This window comes from Aquarana catesbeiana, linkage group LG01 (assembly GCF_042186555.1).
Source record: "Aquarana catesbeiana isolate 2022-GZ linkage group LG01, ASM4218655v1, whole genome shotgun sequence".
Taxonomy (NCBI): domain Eukaryota; kingdom Metazoa; phylum Chordata; class Amphibia; order Anura; family Ranidae; genus Aquarana; species Aquarana catesbeiana.
Window position 1 is genome coordinate 207,072,876 of NC_133324.1, and position 19,526 is coordinate 207,092,401.

The 19,526-nt window shown below is 42.6% G+C and overlaps 1 protein-coding gene across 1 annotated transcript in view; it reads right to left on the reverse strand.

Moving 5' to 3' along the window:
* The window catches only part of CEP120 (centrosomal protein 120), a 182,028-nt gene that overhangs the window by 13,190 nt on the left and 149,312 nt on the right, over positions 1-19,526 (reverse strand). Inside the window, exon 18 of the mRNA XM_073624700.1 lies at positions 17,770-17,868. Coding sequence (XP_073480801.1) covers positions 17,770-17,868 — 99 coding nt within the window. The remainder of the gene's footprint in view (positions 1-17,769; positions 17,869-19,526) is intronic.

Below are 19,526 nucleotides of genomic sequence, written 5' to 3' on the forward strand. Positions count from 1 at the left end.
TGTAAACCGGGGACCACCTGTACTTATTTTTTCCTTAGCTGCTGTGCAAAGCTATACATGGTAAAACACTTCATGTATGCAAAAAAAAAAAAAAAAAAAAGCTATATAGTATATGTTTTAAAAAATTAATGACCTAAAGAACCACGGCTGTGCTAATCAATGTGATATATGGCATTTTCCTAAACAATTTAAATTTGCAGGTCCTAAATCCTTCTTTTCCTCAAAATATTTTTATTACACACGTGGCCTTCCATGAATACCCCTAATCCTTTTAATGTATACAACTCTCTGGAGTGAGAAATTGAAGCTAAGCAGATATGCAGATTTAATGTTTTTCTTACCTAAACTGGACACTAAGAAAAGATTATAATCCTCTTCAAAGGTAAAGACAGGTTTTGTGTGCTAATGTATTATTACATCTTTTTTTCATTTGCAGAAAGATAGAATGTCCAAAACGTCAACTTTCTATTCGTTTGCAACCATGGCAAAAGCACTTCGGGGGTTATTTACTAAGACTGCATGGTGCAAAATCTTGTACAGCTCTGCATAGAAACCAATAAGCTTCCAGGTTTTATTGTCAAAGCTTAAAGCGTTTGTTAACCCCCCCCCCCCAAAAAAAAAAGAAAAAAAAAAGGATCCTGCTCCTTTAAAGCATGTTATATGACACAGTGCTTGTCCTGTGTCATTTGGCCCCCTGCAACACCTAAAAAACCTGGCTGATCCTGACAGTTTCTCTCCACCCCTCTGTAAACTGACCACGGTGTATCATGGCTGCTGAGACCAGACACCGTGGTCAGTTTACATGCCTCTGTCATCAGCAGCCTGCTATCTGCTCACCTCTCTGCTCCTGTGTCCAACTCCCCTCTCTGTCTGTGTGTGAGCTGTCCCTCTCCCCTCCCACTGCTCTCATAACACTAACCTGTATACACCATCAACACTGCCTCCTATTGGAGCGTCCTTCTGTGAATGATTTATAAATAGAAATGCTGTAAATACCCAATGTAACCACTTCCCATCCCAGCCATTGTAATATTACAGCCGCAGGAACACTCTGTTCCTCCGGGCAGCCGTCATATGACGTCCTCGGCTTCCCGGCGCTGTAGGGGCCGCGCGTGCCCACCGCGACCCTTGGGAGCTAATGTGCTTGCCCGGCACCTGTGATTGCTCGTCACAGAGCAGGAATGTGGATCTGTGTGTAAACAGATCCACGTCTTGTTAGGGGAGAGGAGACCGATTGTGTGTTCCTGGTATATAGGAACACAGATCAGTCTCCTCCCCTTGTCAGTCCCCCCCAGTTAGAATCACTCCCTAGGTAACACATTTAACCCCTTGATCGCCCCCTAGTGTTAACCCCTTCCCTGCCAGTAACATTTACACAGTAATCAGTGCATATTTATAGCACTGATCGCTGTATAATTGTCATTGGTCCCAAAATAGTGTCAAAAGTGTCCGATGTCGCACTCCCGATAAAAAGAAAAAAAAATCACAGATCGCCGCCATTACTAGTAAAAAAAAAAAAAATAAATAAATAATAAAAATGCCATAAAATCAATAACCTATTTTGTAGACGCTATAACTTTTGCACAATCCAATCAATATACACTTATTGCGATTTTTTTTACCAAAAATATGTAGAAGAATACATATCGATCTAAACTGAGGAAGAAATTAGTTTTTGGGTTTTTTTTTGAAAATTGGGATATTTATTATAGCAAAAAGTAAAAAATATAACTTTTTTCAAAATTGTCGGTCTATTTTGTTTATAGCGCAAAAGATAAAAACCGCAGAGGTGATCAAATAGCACCAAAAGAAAGCTCTATTTATGGGGGACAAAATTATCAAAATTTCATTTGGTTACAATGTCGCACGACCGCGCAATTGTCATTCAAAATGTTACAGCACTGAAAGCTGGAAATTGGCCTGGGCAGGAAGGGGTGAAAATGCCCTGTATTGAAGTGGTTAAGAGCCAAAATTGCAATTGACATCAGCAGAGGAATCTCAGCCCCACCCGCTGCATCTCCAAGAGGAGAAAAGGAGAAAGCTGGACAGTCATGTGATTGCAATCTGGGCAGTGAAATTAGGTACTTGCAGCATTTATTGTGATAAATCACACACAGAGGGGGATACTACAACAGGAGGCAGTGCTGATTGTGTATATAGGTTACAGTGGATTAACAACCACTTTAACTGAACAAGCTGAAGTTAGAAGCAGATTGGCCACCAAGCACAGCTGCGCCAGATTCTGAGTGCACCAGTTTTAGCAAATTTCCCCCTTCACAGCTTTACATAAATCTCATATTCCTACTTGTGCATTTGGCTTACTTCTTTTCCCAAAAGTCTGATAAGTGCTTGGAGGTAAGAGAACAGGAACCCCTGGCAATGCTTTCAGGCTATGTTTAATGCCAAACTAAGCCTTTTGATATATTTATAGTCCTGATGACTATGATGGAATTACCTTAACAATAGCCATTTCTCTTAGAGAACAAAAAAAAAATTTAAAAAGTCCAAAAAAATCCTATTTGTGCTATGTGTTAAGCCATACACACGGGCCGAATGCCGGCCAATTCAATAAAAACCAGCCGACATTCGGCCCCTGTGGAAGCCAGTCGGTCTGATGAGAATGCTGGAAAACCAGAAGCCACCGGCTCCTGATCATGGCTCTCAGCCAATGGTCGACAGCGCTGATCTGAGTGTACTGGCGAAGGGGGGGGATAGTGTCCCCCTGTCAGAACACAATAGCTCAGCGGGGGAGATTGCTATACTTGCTATGATCGGAGCCGATAGTTTTTTTGTCGTTCAACCCGCTGGGTTGAACGGAAAAAAACAAATAGTGTGCACTAGGCTCGAAGGAATTGAAGGAAACCGTGAAGATTTGACTCTTGGGTTAAAACCTTTCTTTCAATAGCCTGGCCATTAAAGACAGAGATGGTGAAGCAATATGGAAGATTGGCCCCTGAGCAACCAGGTCAAGGTGAGGAGGGAAACACCAAGGGGTGTCTGCATACTAAAAGTGACATAGCCAATCCAGAAGGATGATCGTAATTTCTTCAGGTTCAAATCAAACTGAGAGGCCTACCAGTCCCACAGTGCCACCAGAGTGTCCACCTCACATGCCCAGGGGCCCCTATATCCTGGTCACAAACCTTTGTAATTTTTGTATGAAACAAGACCCCAGAAGATCCAAGTCCAGCCTTCCCCTTCAACAAATTTGAAGGAACACTTTAAGATGTAGAACCTACTGTCCTTGATCTAGGCCTTGCCAACCAAGGTAGTCTGCTTGACAGTTGTCTTTCCTGAAAGGTAGATTATGCAGGATATGGAAGACATCCAGCCTTATCCTTGGACTCTTCGCTCAACCCCAACAACGGACATATGATGCAGCTATGGCATTGTCTGACGGAAATCTAATAGGAGGCAGACTCCTCTCCACAGAAATTACCATAGTAAGGCAGCCTGGTGGTTTCATGACTGGGGAAGACATCCATTTGTTTGAGGGACCCCTCCTCAAAAGGATAACAAACCTGAAAGCGCTTAGGCAAGTTAAAAGGCTCAGACCGGGTACTCCCATTCCCTGTAAATTAATTATTCATAAAGGGATTAAAAAAGAATGGAGCTTGAAGCTTGCATGTACCAAAAGCAACCGAAGCCTCAACTTAAGAGTCTCGCACATGGATTGAATATGGGCAAAGACCAATTTCTTCTCTTTCAAGAGGGTGGAGAACAAAATCTTGGGTGTACAGCCAAAATTACTATATTATGTATCCAGGTTTTACAGAATGTGTGGGGCAGCCCAGGGAACAAGGGGAAAAAGGAGGGTCTCCACACTCAATGCACTTGGAAGGAAATGCTAGGGGGACCATCCCCTGAAACATGCTGTCTCCCACGGGAGCAGGCTGCTGACGGCCCAAGGGAACACTGAAAATATCTTGCAGGCTACCCCAGGATTCAGGATAGGGCTGTTGAAGTCAAATCCTGCAAGTGGCACTATAACATAACAATCAGGTATTCAAGATCTTTCTTTCCACAAACACCAGTGCTCTAGGCTGGCATAGCTGAGTAACTGCCCCCCTGCTAAACACAAGCGTTTGTTACACACTTGCACTACAGAGGAAGAGAGGAGCATATCAGACTGGGTTTCTTACTGAGTGCTGAATAATAAGAGCACTGGGTTCAATTTTTGTACCTTGAACAGTCATATATAGACACCTTGAACAACTGCTGTAACAGTAGTATTGTATTGCCAGTACAAAATTTATCTGACTGCATATTTCAGTGACTTCAGTTAGCCTATAAAAGATATGCCTGAATAGACTGGGACCGATTGTGTGATACCAGTCCAATCAAGTGCATTTTAGGATTATTTACTATCAACTATTTTTTTAAATGTCCTGTATATAAAGTTAACCTGAAAGAGACGGCTTCTTCAGTTTTCAACAAAACGTGAATTTAGTCCACATAAGCATTTTTCTTGCTGCAGGTGTCAGCAAAGGTCTGCCTGCAAAGCAGTTTTCCTCTCCTACCAGCATGAAAGAAGTTAAATCCACAATTTAGACATGCCAGTCGAGTGAGTGTAAAGGACAAGCGGCTCCTCAATCAAGCAAGCACAATCTTTATTTTGCTATGGCTGCCTATAAATCCCGAGAAGAGGGGTAAACACACATACAGTAGACTAAACAATCACTAAATAGTGGCCACTGCTCACTCTCCCACTCATACATACCAAGTTAGGTCTGTGGGAAAATAATTCTATGTTCTCTAAAGAAACTCAAGTCAAGTTTTCTGAAAATAACCCAGATCTGACAAGCCAGTAGGCGGGCCTGGATGGTTTCAAGACACAGTTTTCAACCTAGCCCAACATCCCCAACTAATATATTTCTAAACAAAGCCTTGCTTCCCATGTTTGGCTAAATGACTTAATAATGAATCAAATTAATTATTGTGAGTGGATAAGCATGGGACAGGAGCAGCAAAGTCCAGATGTCAGACAGAAAAATCTGTGCTGAGCAAACGCAGCAAAAGAGCTTGTTGTCTGATTACACGACAAATGACCTGGACTTGCTTCTTCTACTTGCCCTTAAAAAAATAAGGGAGAGAGATAGGCACCATCCAGACAGCACAAGATAATTAACATTTATGCTCCCCTGTTTTATATCCCAAACCACACAATTGTCTTGCTCTGCAAACCATCAACAATTTCGTAAAGCTACTAGCTGTACTTTTCATAGGCTCTGATTTGTACAATATTTTTTGAAGACATCCATTATGAAGTAGGTCTTGTAGCTAGCGTAATATACTTTACGGAAGGCATCAAAAACCTGTACTTGTTTAAAAATCAGTGATGATTTGCTTGTATGACAGTAATTAACAAATAATTGTAATAATCAATGCTTATATGAAATCATAGAATAGAGAGGAGTGAATCTTATTTTCATTATAACACAGTCTTAAAATGGTGACAAATCTGCACTTGGGTCAAAACAATTAAATAAGCAGCTGAGACAATACCCTGATACGGAGTATAAACATATACAAATAACACAAAGTGCAGCGCTCAAACAGTGAATATTTCAGTGTGTCTGAACAATCTAAAATAATTTAACCTTTAACTTCATTAGGTACTAAATAAATGTAGACATCATTCAAAAAGTGCAATGTGCCGATAAAATAAACAAAAATACGTATAATAAGTCCTCATAAATGCTGATTAGACGTGAACATCATTTAAAATGTGCAATGTGGCAATAAAATAAAGTAACGAGTAAACCAAAAAAAATGGTCACCATTAGCAGACATTATATAACCATAAGGGAGTCCATATAGAGAGCTTTCAACCACTATTCTGGGAAAATAGATGGAAAAGAGTTCCCCGTTCCATGCTGTTAACAGGGCAGTATTCTACTTCTCACATCTCCAGTGTGACACCCTTCACTTACAGTGGATATAAAAAAGTCTACACACCCCTGTTAAAATGTCAGGTTTCGGTGATGTTAAAAAAAAAAAAAAAAAAAAGAGACAAAGATAGATCATTTCAGAACTTTTTCCATCTTTAATGTGACCTATAAACTGTACCACTCATTGAAAAACAAAACTGAAATCGTTTAGGTGGGGGGGAAGTAAAAATAACAAAATAAAATATGACCCACTCTTTGTAAAAACACTCTAAATCTGTCAGATTGCAAGGGCATCTCCTGTGCACAGCCCTCTTCAGATCACCCCACAGATTTTCAATGGGATTCAGGTCTGGGCTCTGGCTGTGCCATTCCAAAACTTTAATCTTCTTCTGGTGAAGCCATTCCTTTGTTGATTTGGATATATATTTTGGGTCGTTGTCATGCTGAAAGATGAAGTTCCTCTTCATGTTCAGCTTTCTAGCAGAAGCCTGAGGGTTTTATGCCAATATTAATTGGTATTTGGAACTGTTCATAATGCCCTTTACCTTGACTAAGGCCCCTGTTCTAGCTGAAGAAAAACAGCCCCAAAGCATGATGCTGTCACCACCATGCTTCACTGTGGGTATGGTGATCTTCAGTGTTGTTTTTGCACCAAACATATTTTTTGTAATTATAGTCAGAGTTCAACCTTGGTTTCATCAGACCACAACACATTTTCCCCACATGCTTTTGGGAGACTTCAGATGTGTTTTTGCAAAATTTAGCCGGGCTTGGACATTTTTCTTCATAAGAAAAAAGGCTTCCATCTTGCCAATCTACCCCATACATATGAAGAATACGGGAGATTGTTGTCACATGTACCACACAGCCAGTGCTTGCCAGATATTCCTGCAGCTCCTTTAATGTTGCTGTAGGCCTCTTGGCAACCTCCCTGACCAGTTTTCTTCTTGTCTTTTCATAAATTTTGAAAGGGAAGTCCAGTTCTTGGTAATGTCACTGTTGTGTCATATTTTCTCCACTTGATGACTGTCTTCACTGTGTTCCATGGTATATCTAATGCCTTGGAAATTCTTTTGTACCCTTCTCCCAACAATGAGATTCCTCTGATGCTTTGAAGCTCTCTGTGGACCATGGCTTTTGCTGTAGGAGGCGACTAAGAAAATGTCAGGAAAGGCCTACTAGAACAGCTGAACTTTATTTGGGGTTAATCAGAGGCACTTTAAATGACAGGTGTGAACTGACTCCGCTGGGTTCACACTGGTGCGACACGACAGCCGTCCTACTTTGGATCCGACTTTGCCCTGCGACATGAAGCCGGCATGTGTCCGACTTTCAATGAACGGGGATCCGACTTGGATCCCCGCCAATGCCGGCACTGTGTTTGGTATGAATCTTTAGGGGGGAACTCCGTGCCAAATTTTAAATAAAAAACCGGCATGGGTTCCCCCTCCAGAGGCATACCAGGCCCTTGGGTCTGGTATGGACCTTGAGGGGAACCCCCTACGCCGAAAAAACGGCGTGGGGGGTCGCCCCCAATCCATACCAGACCCTTATCCGAGCACGCAGCCCGGCCGGACAGGAATGGGGGTGGGGACGAGCGAGCGCCCCCCCCCTCCTGAACCGTACCAGGCCGCATGCCCTCAACATGGGGGGTGGTGCCTTGGGGGAGGGGGCGCGCTGCGGCCCCCCCACCCCAAAGCACCTTGTCCCCATGTTGATGAGGACAAGGGCCTCTTCCCGACAACCCTGGCCGTTGGTTGTCGGGGTCTGCGGGCGGGGGGCTTATCGGAATCCGGGAGCCCCCTTTAATAAGGGAGCCCCCAGATCCCGGCCCCCCACCCTATGTGAATGAGTATGGGGTACAGCGTACCCCTACCCATTCACCTAGGAAAAAAGTGTCAATTTAAAAAAAAAAACTACACAGATTTTTAAAGCATTTTATTAGACAGCTCCGGGGGTCTTCTTCCGACTTCGGGGGTCTCTCCGGTTCTTCTCCACGCTCTCCGGATCTTCTGCCGGGCTCCTCCGCTCTCTTCTGCTCTTTTGCCGCTCTTTTGCTAAAGCGGAGGAGCCTGGTCTTCAATCTTCTGCCTTCTGCCTTCTGCCCTCTTCTCCTGATGTTGACACGACGCTCTCTGGGGCTAGAATGCTCTCTGTGCGCTCTGCTCTGACTTATATAGGCGGTGACCCCGCCCCCTTATGCCGTCACAGTCCCTGGGCATGCTGGGACTGTGACGTTTTAGGGGGCGTGGTCATCACCCGATGACCACGCCCCCTTATGCCGTCACAGTCCCAGCATGCCCAGGGACTGTGACGGCATAAGGGGGCGGGGTCACCGCCTATATAAGTCAGAGCAGAGCGCACAGAGAGCATTCTAGCCCCAGAGAGCGTCGTGTCAACATCAGGAGAAGAGGGCAGAAGGCAGAAGGCAGAAGATTGAAGACCAGGCTCCTCCGCTTTAGCAAAAGAGCGGCAAAAGAGCAGAAGAGAGCGGAGGAGCCCGGCAGAAGATCCGGAGAGCGTGGAGAAGAACCGGAGAGACCCCCGAAGTCGGAAGAAGACCCCCGGAGCTGTCTAATAAAATGCTTTAAAATCTGTGTAGTGTTTTTTTTTAAATTGACACTTTTTTCCTAGGTGAATGGGTAGGGGTACGCTGTACCCCATACTCATTCACATAGGGTGGGGGGCCGGGATCTGGGGGCTCCCTTATTAAAGGGGGCTCCCGGATTCCGATAAGCCCCCCGCCCGCAGACCCCGACAACCAACGGCCAGGGTTGTCGGGAAGAGGCCCTTGTCCTCATCAACATGGGGACAAGGTGCTTTGGGGTGGGGGGGCCGCAGCGCGCCCCCCTCCCCCAAGGCAACAACCCCCCATGTTGAGGGCATGCGGCCTGGTACGGTTCAGGAGGGGGGGGGCGCTCGCTCGTCCCCACCCCCATTCCTGTCCGGCCGGGCTGCGTGCTCGGATAAGGGTCTGGTATGGATTGGGGGGACCCCCCACGCCGCTTTTTCGGCGTAGGGGGTTCCCCTCAAGTTCCATACCAGACCCAAGGGCCTGGTATGCTCTTGGAGGGGGAACCCATGCCGGATTTTTATCTAAAATTTGGCGCGGAGTTCCCCCTCAAGATGATCTGAGCACAAGTCGCGTGCCGAAGTCGGATCATGCGAGACGGCAATCCGACTTTGATCCGACTTCAATGATAGTCAATAGGATGAAGTAGGATCAAAGTCGGACCAAAGTAGTACAGGGAGCATTTCTAAAGTCGGAACGACTTGTGTCGGACCAGTTAGGACGGCTCCCATAGGGAAACATTAAATTTCACACGTCATGCGACATGAGCTCCCAATGTCGGAGCGTTTGTCGGACCAGTGTGAACCCAGCCTTAACATGAGTTTGAATGTGATTGCTTAATTCTGAACATAGCTACATCCCCAGTTATAAGAGGGTGTGCACACTTCTGCAACCAAATTATTTTAGTTTTTTAGTTTTACTTTCCCCTGCTAAAAGATTTGTACATCATAGAAACCTGACATTTTACCAGAGGTGTGTAGACTTTTTAAATCCACTGTACATGCAAGGAGTACCAAACTGCAACCCTCAGTTGAAGAGTTGTCACCAGCGCTTATGGAAACAGATCCTTCTCAGTAAATGCGGCCTCTCCAACATCTCTTGTTCCTCAAAGCCACAGGAAAAAAAGTCTGCAGCAAGTTTTCACAACACTCCTCCACACCTCACTGAGAACGCCCAAATTCCCCAGCATCCGTATTACATCCACATATGTGTAATAAACCAGTAAAACAAAATGTAAGTTATTGCACCTATAAAGGCTCGTGGGCAATACAGTACATAAAACTTTCCATAAAACTGGGTTTTCCAGCAACAAAAATAGCTGCCACTCAGAGCGCATGAGTGATAGCGTGTGGCCTAGCTCAGCCCTACGCATTTCATCACATATGCCATCCTCAGCAGCCCCTGATGACTTAACATGTGGCGAAACACGCTACCATGCATGAGCAGTGAGTGGCGGCCATCTTTGGTGCTGGAAAACCTGGTCTTATGGAAAGTATGTTGTATTGCTTGCAAACTTTTGTAGGTGCAATAACATAATACATTTTTACTGGTGGTTTTACACTATGAGGAGTGTTTTTTTTTTTATTACACATATGTGGATGTAATGCTGATCCTATTGAGCTGATCCTGGGGAATGTTGGCGGTCCCAGTGAGGTGTATTGTGACAACCTGTTGCAAATTTTTTCCCTATGGCTTTGAGGAAACAAAGGAGGTGCTGGAGAGGCCATATTCATCTGGGAAGGATCCATTTCCATAAGTGTTTGTGACCAATCTTCAACTGCGTGTTGCAATTTGTCTGGTACGCCTTGCATGCAAGTGAACAGTGCACACTGGTGGTGGAATACCGTCCTATTAACAGCACAGAATAGGGAACTATCTGACATCAATTGTTTTCCCACTACGGTTGAAAGCGCTCTATATGGACTCCTTCATGGTTATATCATGTCTGCTAATGGTGATCATTCATTTTTTTTTTTGGTTCACGCTTTACATTATTTTATCAGCAAATTGCACTTTCTGAATGATGTTCACGTCTAATCAGTATTTATGAGGTCTTATTATATGCATTTTTATTTCATTTATTTTATTGGCACATTGCACTTTTTGAATGATGTGTACATTTAATTAGTACCTATGCGGTTAAAGGTTAAATTATTCTAGATTGTTCAGGCAGACTATGAAATGTTTACTGTTTGAGCGCTGCACTTTGTGTTATTTACATATACATATGTTTAATAACAGCACACAGAGCAATAACGATGTGTAACGTGAAGTAACCCACAGACAAATTACATTTCTGTTTTTCTAAAGGCTCCAGTTAAAAGATCATTTGTGTTTGGGTGTTTTTGCACATTACTTTTAATCTCTATTCAGTTTTATGAAATAAGTCCAATAAAACAAAGATGATCCTTATAGCATGAATACATTCAGTGAAGGGGGCGCAGTGAAGAATTCCAGGCTTTACATCTGCATACACTTAATATGTAGATTGTATGCTGACCATTTACTAGACAGCCATATTAGTAGCCAGCAAGTTTAAATCGTGGTACATAAAATCGATTTAAAAAACAAAAAATGTATGAATTTTTGTATCATAGTGCAGAATAATTTATCATAGTGCAGGATTTATTAAATAGGTTTCACCAAACACATTAACATACTGCTCACATATATTAACCGGCACCAGTGTGTACAGCTGAAAGTGCAGAGGGACTGCCCTACCACTCCACTCGCTGGAGCCGGCGTGCGTTTCATAAGCCAGAAGTTCACAACCAGATGTGACGTCACTCTTAAGCCAGAAATGACGGCAAAGGTTTGTCTCAACGCGTTTCACCAATGTGGCGTCTTCAGCTTTTTACATTTCCTCAGTTGCTTCCTGTTTTTTTGCCTAGACTACAATTATGTCATACATCCCAGGAGTCTTCATTGTTTTTTCTTTTTCTTTCATCTGGAGGAGGGGCTTTCTCAGCTAGTCCACCCTCCTGCCTGCATGTCCGAGCTAAGGGTAGATGGATTCCAAAAAGTAAATGCTACATGAATTATCTGCCCTTACTCAAGATGGCTTCAGCTAGAAATGCTAGGAGGGGGGGGGGTGTTTTTCAAAGTTATTCCTCAACAAAATAAAGGATGGAGACGGGAATAGGTGGGTGAGCTTGCAGTGAATATTAAGCATGAATTAAATTGTGTTTTCCATTTGTGGTGCTCGGATATAGTTTACTTCTGCTTTAACCACTTGCCGAACACATTTACTGTGGGCGGCTGGATCATGTACATGAATGCCATCCAGCCTGGTCCTGCAGGCTGGTACCCAGCCATTTTAAGCAGCCCGAAGATCATGTGATCACTATGCGATCACATTGTCAACAAAGCTGTTATGAATGAATGTCATTCATGACAGCTGTGCTTCCTATATAGTGATGCTGTGATTGGTACACAGCTATCACAAGGTACCTGGGCCAATCACAGCACCCTGTACCATGTGAATAACTGTAGCCCATCACAGATCACTAGTAATCACAGCTGTTATGAATGTAACCCATTCATGATAGTTCAAAACACTGCTCGTACAGTGATAATCATTGAAAAAAAAATCCCTCCTCACCCCCCAGAGTAGTACAGTGTTACTATGGTGACCCTGAACGACTCTTATGAAAATATGTGAAAAAGTTATAAATAGGAGAAAAAAATGAAATTTTAATGTTAGTTTTTTTTTTTTAGCATACTGTCACCAGTCAGTGTCCCTGATCATATGATGATGCTGTACAGCACTGGTGACAATATGTAATAATAAAAAAAAAAAAAAAATTTTTTTAAATTGTGAAAAAATTTAATTTTATTTCTTGATTTTCTAAAAAAATTGTGACCGTCTACTTTCTAAAAAAGGGGTAATTTTGGGAGCATCTGTACTGTCCCGGCATTTAAGGGCCTCAAGAAAAAAAGAGACTGTCTCAGTACATCAGAACTGATACATTTTCAAATATTTATACTAGTTTGTAGACATTATAACTTTCACACTAACCAATTAATATACACTTATTGGGAGTTTTTTTTTACCAAAGACATGTAGCAGAAACCATTTTGGCCTAAATTTATGAAGAAATTTGAGTTTTTGGTGTTTTTATTGGATATGTTTATAACCAATGGTAAAATTTATATATATATTTATCGGCGTATAACACGCACCCCAAGTTTAGGAGGGAATTTTAAGGAAAAAAACTTTTAGGAGTAAAGTTTAAGGAAGAAAAACTTACATTAAAAATGCCCATCAATGCAGCGTTATCGGTGTCCATCTGCAGCCTTGTCAGTGCAGCCTTGCTCCAGTGACTATTGCAGCCTTGTCAGTGCAGCTTTGCCCCAGTGCAGAATTGTCAGTGCAGCTTTGCCCCAGTGCAGAATTGTCAGTGCAGCTTTGCCCCAGTGTCCATTGCAGCCTTGCCCCAGTGCAGCCTTGTGTGATCGCTGCCGACATACACAGCCGTGTGTAAATTCAAATATGGCGCAGAGACTGCAGGGACTCGTCGGAGCCGAGATACACATAATCGAGAGTCCTCGGCTTTTCTCGGCGCCACTTACAGTCCCACCCAGTCCCGCCCTATGATGGACATCACACAGGTCCAATGGCGGGACTGGGCGGGACTGTAAGCGGCGCCAAGAAAAGCTGAGGACTCTCGGGTATGTGTATCTCGGCTCCGCCGAGTCCCTGCAGTCTCGGCGCCATATTTGAATTTACACACGGCTGTGTATGTCGGCGGCGATCGCGGCAATAGCCACGATCGCTCCGATCACACAAAATTGGCGGGGATCGGCCTATAACACGCACCCACGATTTCCCCCTGATTTTCAGGGGAAAAAAGTGCGTGTTATATGCCGATAAATACGGTATATATATATATATATATATATATATATATATATATATATATATATATATATATTTTTTTTTTTTCCCTGTCTTTTTTCGTTTGTATAATAAAAAATGTATTTCAAAATACTAACAACTTACAAAGCCATCCACAACTCTGCCCCCAGCTAAATCACTCACCTAGTCTCAGAATACCAACCTAATCGTTCTTTGTTCCTCCCATGACCTCCTGTTTTCTAGCTCCCTTGTCACCTCCTCCCATGCTCACCCCCAGGACTTCTCCCATCCTCTGGAACTCCCTACCCCAATCTGTCCCACTATCTCCTAATCTGTTCCACTTTTAGACGATCCCTTAAAACCCTTCTATTCAGAGAAGCATATCCTGCCTCCACCTAACTGTACTTTTATTTTCTACATCGGTTCATCCCCCACAGTTATTACCTTCTGTAACTCTTGACCCCCCCTCTTAGATTGTAAGCTGTAACAAGCAGGGCCCTCTGATTCCTACTGTATTAAATTGTATTGTTATTGTTCTGTCTGCCTTTATGTTGTAAAGTGCTGTGTAAACTGTTGATGCTATATAAATCCTGTATAATAATAATAATAATAATAATAAATAAAAAACCCCAGTGGTGATCAAATACCACCAAAAGAAAGCTCTCCTTGTGTGAAAAAAATTATATAAATTTCATTTGAGTAGTGTTGCATGACCGCGCAACTGCCATTTAAAGTAGCATAGTGCCAAAAGCAAAAAATGGCCTATTATGAAGGCGGTATAACCTTCTGGAGCGCAAGTGGTTAACAGTAATTGCGTCATCATCTGCACCAAACCACCATCAGTTAAGTAGAAAACTGGCATTTTTAAAATATGAGCAATACGATAAAATAAACTTCCATTGATATTAAAGGAAATAAATCTGAGATGCAACTCCAGTGACTATGGTTAGGCACATTGCTAAAATAGAAGATACAGACACCAACTAATCAAATCAAAAATTGTTCCAGAGCTGGTTACATTTTACACCCCCCATGTTTAATTAACAGCTTTTTACACTTTCAGCTGAGATTAAACTTAAACCCATACATAACACAAGCTCCAGTTGGAAAAAAAAAACTGCAGTCTGGCTTTGTTAAACATTATACCAACTTTTCAAGTGGCAGTAATAACTCAAGATTTATTATTTTTTTAATGAACGAACACAGAACGGGATCTTTCAAATCACAAAGCAGGCAGCTTTTCCAAATGTTTACTCTATAGTCTAACTCTTACAATAATTCACGAAACAGACTTCGCAGAGGCACAACTTGGTAATGGAAATCATTACTCATTGCCTGTTGGCAGTGGGCACTCACGCTAGTGAGGCAAGTCTGTAAAGCGCCTACCAACTGGGTTTCATCATTAACATTTAGTAACAATAGACATAAATTCTTCCATCTAATTTGTTATATGTGCGAGAATGTGGACAGTACTTAGGGGAAACAAATGGCTAGTTAAAAATGCTGTCCAAGAGCGGTGATAATGACTTCTATTGTTTTATAAGAAAAAAAAAAAAAAAACATTTTCTTACTGGCAGACATAAGTGAAAGTGGAAATGCCAAACAACCAGAGGGCCAGGACTGCTAACAAAGATACACATAGAAAACTTTTAGTTGTGCTCTTCAAAATAAAAATGACATCTCTCTTCATATTGATTTTTTTTTTTTTTTTTTTAAGATAACAAAATACAGGTGTAGCATGATCTATACAGCCACAATATACAGTACCTTTTATCATAAAAGTGTCTGGTCAGCTTTTAAAGCGGAGCCTCCCCCTCCCCCCCCAAATTAAAAGTCAGCAGCTTCAAATACTGTCTAGGCATCCAGTGGTGTCTTCACCCGAGCTGATTCTTGATTCTGATTCTGTCTCAGCTAAGGGAATCCGGCAGTGAAGCGTGGCGGCTTCACAGCTAGTTTCCTAATGTGCATGAGCGAATCATGCTATGCTCTGAATGGGCCGGCTGAAGTGGAAGCAGCTACCTGTGAAAATCAGTCTCCAAAAGTGTAGATATAATTAAGTTTTTTTTTTTGTTTTGTATTTTTCATCCTTTCCGTGTTTTTCATGCATTTTCCAACCTTTTGGGTGGAGCTCCGCTTTAAATCAAAGCGCATTTAAATGCAAAAACAAAATGAAACATACTGTATCTTACAAGTCCTTGGATGTGGTGGCTCTCTTTTTTACCTTTATGTGGTAATTTGTGAATACCCTTATAGAGGCTGGGTGGCTACACTCACTCTTCCATTGCATCTACGGAGAGAGCCATGGTTGCCTCCAAGGCTACTCTGCTCATTTTGAATACAAATAGGACTTATTTATCTTCATTATATGGTGAAATAGGAATTAATAGTTCACAGAAGATAGCTTGTAGCTTGGAAGACAAATAATATTTGTGCTTTCAGTTCAGCTCACAGGAAGTGAGTGATAAGGTCACTGCATTTAAGGCAAGATCAAAAGAGTTTTTGTCTGTACTTGCTGAAATTGTTCTTAGCCTAAAAAAAGAAAAACAAATTCAGCCACCACATTTACAGGTGGCTGAGCTGTGGTTTTCCTGTCCCTTGGCCATCCACCCGAATTCTGCCATTACAGCCGGGCAGAGCTGCACAAGAGTTGCGTCTGTGATGTTTTGCTTCGCAGCGTTTTTAACTCGGTCTGCAGTATTTGACACGCAGCACCGCTTGTCATTCAGATCAATGGGGTCAAACCACAACCGCAAGGCAAATGTGCAGTCTCACAAAGAAGACAAAAAAAAAACAGCAAACAAACAAAACAGGCAGCTGGAGCACCTCCAGAACACCTATCAGCCACTGCTACAGTATATCACCCTCTGAAATGTGATCCACAGATTGTGTTTCAGCAGTCATGCTTATTGCCTGTCTAAAAGAACCCTCAACGATACCAGGTAGAGTGATAGGTATATAAACCCTTTCTGATAAAAAAGAATGTTTGTATGCTCTAATCAGTGTCAGAGAGAGAGAGAGAGAGAGAGAGAAGCATGCCTTGGCAAATACAGTTAGGCCTCACGCACACTGGGCATAAAAAAAAATGCTGCTTATACAGGCTTTTCACTTTTTTTTCAACCTGTATAAGCAAGTCTATGTTGGCCTATTTGTCCATGCACATTTGGGTGTTTACAGGCATATTTACAGACAAGTGTTTTCAGGCTGGAAAAAAAACTATCACAGTTGTGTTTTTCAGAGGAGCTTTCGGCAGTGTTAATTTTAGTCTTAGGACTAAAATGGCATTTTAGTTTTAGTCCCATTTTAGTCTTCTGCAATTGTTTTAGTTTTAGTCGTATTTAGTCAACTAAATCTCCAGTACATTTTAGATGACTAAAATGTCCTACGTTTTAGTCGACTAAAATCTCCAGTAATTGCAATTTAGTTTTAGTCATATAGTTACATAGTTACATAGTAGGTGAGGTTGAAAAAAGACACAAGTCCATCAAGTCCAACCTATGTGTGTGATTATGTGTCAGTATTTCATTACATATCCCTGTATGTTGCGGTCATTCAGGTGATTATCTAATAGTTTCTTGAAGCTATCAATGCTCCCCGCTGAGACCACCGCCTGTGGAAGTGAATTCCACATCCTTGCCGCTCTTACAGTAAAGAATCCTCTACGTAGTTTAAGGTTAAACCTCTTTTCTTCTAATTGTAATGAGTGGCCACGAGTCTTATTAAACTCTCTTCTGCGAAAAAGTTTTATCCCTATTGTGGGGTCACCAGTACAGTATTTGTAAATTGAAATCATATCCCCTCTCAAGCGTCTCTTCTCCATAGAGAATAAGTTCAGAGCTCGCAACCTTTCCTCATAACTAAGATCCTCCAGACCCTTTATTAGCTTTGTTGCCCTTCTTTGTACTCGCTCCATCTCCAGTACATCCCTCCTGAGGACTGGTGCCCAAAGTCAAAGTTAATCTTTTGACAATTTCATTTTAGTTTTAGTCTCATTTTAGTCGTTTGACTAAAATGGCTTTTAGTTTTAGTCGTATTTTAGTCATCTCAATTGTTTTAGTCTTAGTCGTATTTTAGTCGACTAAAATAGTATTCATTTAGTCGACTAAAATGTTTTAGTCATGTTAGTTGACTAAATTAACACTGGCTTTCAGGCAGAAAAAAAAAAAACACTTTACGCACCTAAACACAGCGTTTAGGAGCGTTCATTGTTTTCAGGTGTACATTGACAATAGTAAAAAGTGAGCAGAAGTGAATGTTTTGGAACAAAAGCTTATAAAAGCAAATACCCATAAAAGCTCATAAACTCTTATGCAATACGAGCCACTGAGCGTTTTTTTTTTTTTTTGGCAGTTTTTCATCCACCTAGTGTGCATGGACCCTTATAGATACATGCGCAGCCAAAAGAAAATTATTAAAGTAGTTACTCCATTTTCAATTAAAATATTACCCACCTGTTTTATTCTCGCTAGTTCCTTCAAGGCTCTTCCCCATTGCTGCTTATAGTGCAGTTTAGACTTTGTTGCAGACTCTAATTTTCTTTCAAATTCAACCTATAAAAATGAAAAAAATGAAATAAAAATAATGTATTGTTGATAAAAAAAAAAAAGACGGTAACTGTAGTCAAAGTTAGACAGCTATCAGCAAACTAGAAGCATTCACAGGATACAGTAAATAACTTTGGTTTAAACAAGAGCTTGTGCATTTCTATGCTTTATTATTCCTCTATACAAAAAATGTACACAAGACTAAGGGCTCTTTCACACATGGCGGATCAGTGATGATCCGCCCCGTGAACACACGCTTGCTCAGCGGGGATCACTCCGCCGATCCCCGCTGAGCAGAAAGATGACAGGTCCATCGCTGCACACTGTGCAGCGACGGACCTGTCAGAACGCCGCTCTCCCCTATGGGGGATCGGATGATTACGGACCGTAGAGTCCGTCGTCACCCGATCCGATAACGGATGGAAAAGTAGGGTTTTCCTCCATTACACTTTTTGAATCGAAGCGGGTCGGATGTCAGCGGACATGTCACCGCTGACATCCGACGCTCCATAGGAATACATGTATGTCCGTTTTTCATCCGAAAACAGAAGGATGAAAAACGGACATACGGATCGTCAGTGTGAAAGAGCCCTAAGGATACCGTTTTGCGCAGCACTCTGCATGACTTGCCAACCGCCTAACTGTAAATGTACAGCTCTACTTTGATGTTTAATACAAGGGTTATGGCAGCAGCTAGCTTTTTTCAGCCAGGTGGTCAGCTTTCATATAAAAGTGGTCCCAGTAGTGCATTTGCTGCAAGATCACTTTTATGGGCAGGAGGAGAGGTGTCCCCCTCCCGCCACTTCCTGGTCGTCTCCAAGCTTACAGGAGCAGTCGGTAAGCCCGGAGACGATCCTTCTGATGGGCAGGAAGCCGGGTGAGAGCAAGATAGCAATAGACAAAGGGGGATGGTATTGGCGCAAAAGGTGATCACTGCTGCAGGCAACTGATCATCAGTCTATAAACAGGGGGTGGGAAGAAACCAGAGTCATTGCAATCTATCGGATTGTTGGATCCTGAGATAAGGGTGGATAGATTAATACTCAGGGCAAGCCTCTTCAGGGAAGTAGATGCGCGCACCAGGAACATGCGAATAGAAACAGAAGCAAAGGCAACTTCTAAGTGTAAAACTGTATAGCCTTTAATACAACAAAGTTTAAAACCACTTACATTTTGAGTACTTGAAATCATCAGAAGTATACTGCAGGGGTGAGTCTGTATGCAGCTGGTGTACCAGTCAGTGGACTAGGTTCAGCTGTATTTCATGTTGGAGCCGATCGCTGGCTCCCTGTGTAGGACAAACCAGGATGGAACCAAGATGGAGCGCTGGACTGCACAGGCAGCGTGTGATGTCACCGGAAATGACCGTCACTTCCGCCTCTCGTGCTTAACGCGGAGTTCCACCCAAAAGTGGAACTTCCGCTTTAAGGAATCCTGACCCCCTGACATGCCACATTTGGTATGTCTTTTTTTTTTTTTTTTTTTTGGGGGGGGGGGAGCGGGTACTTAGTTTTCACAGGAACCCAGCTCCCACTTCCGCTCCGGGCTGTCTAGGTGGCCCCTCCTTCCAGCAATCTTCTGGGACAAGTCACAGAAGATTGCCAGGGCATGCAGTGTGCACCCAGCTGCGAAGCCGCAAGCTGCCACAGCTGGGTGCCCACAGT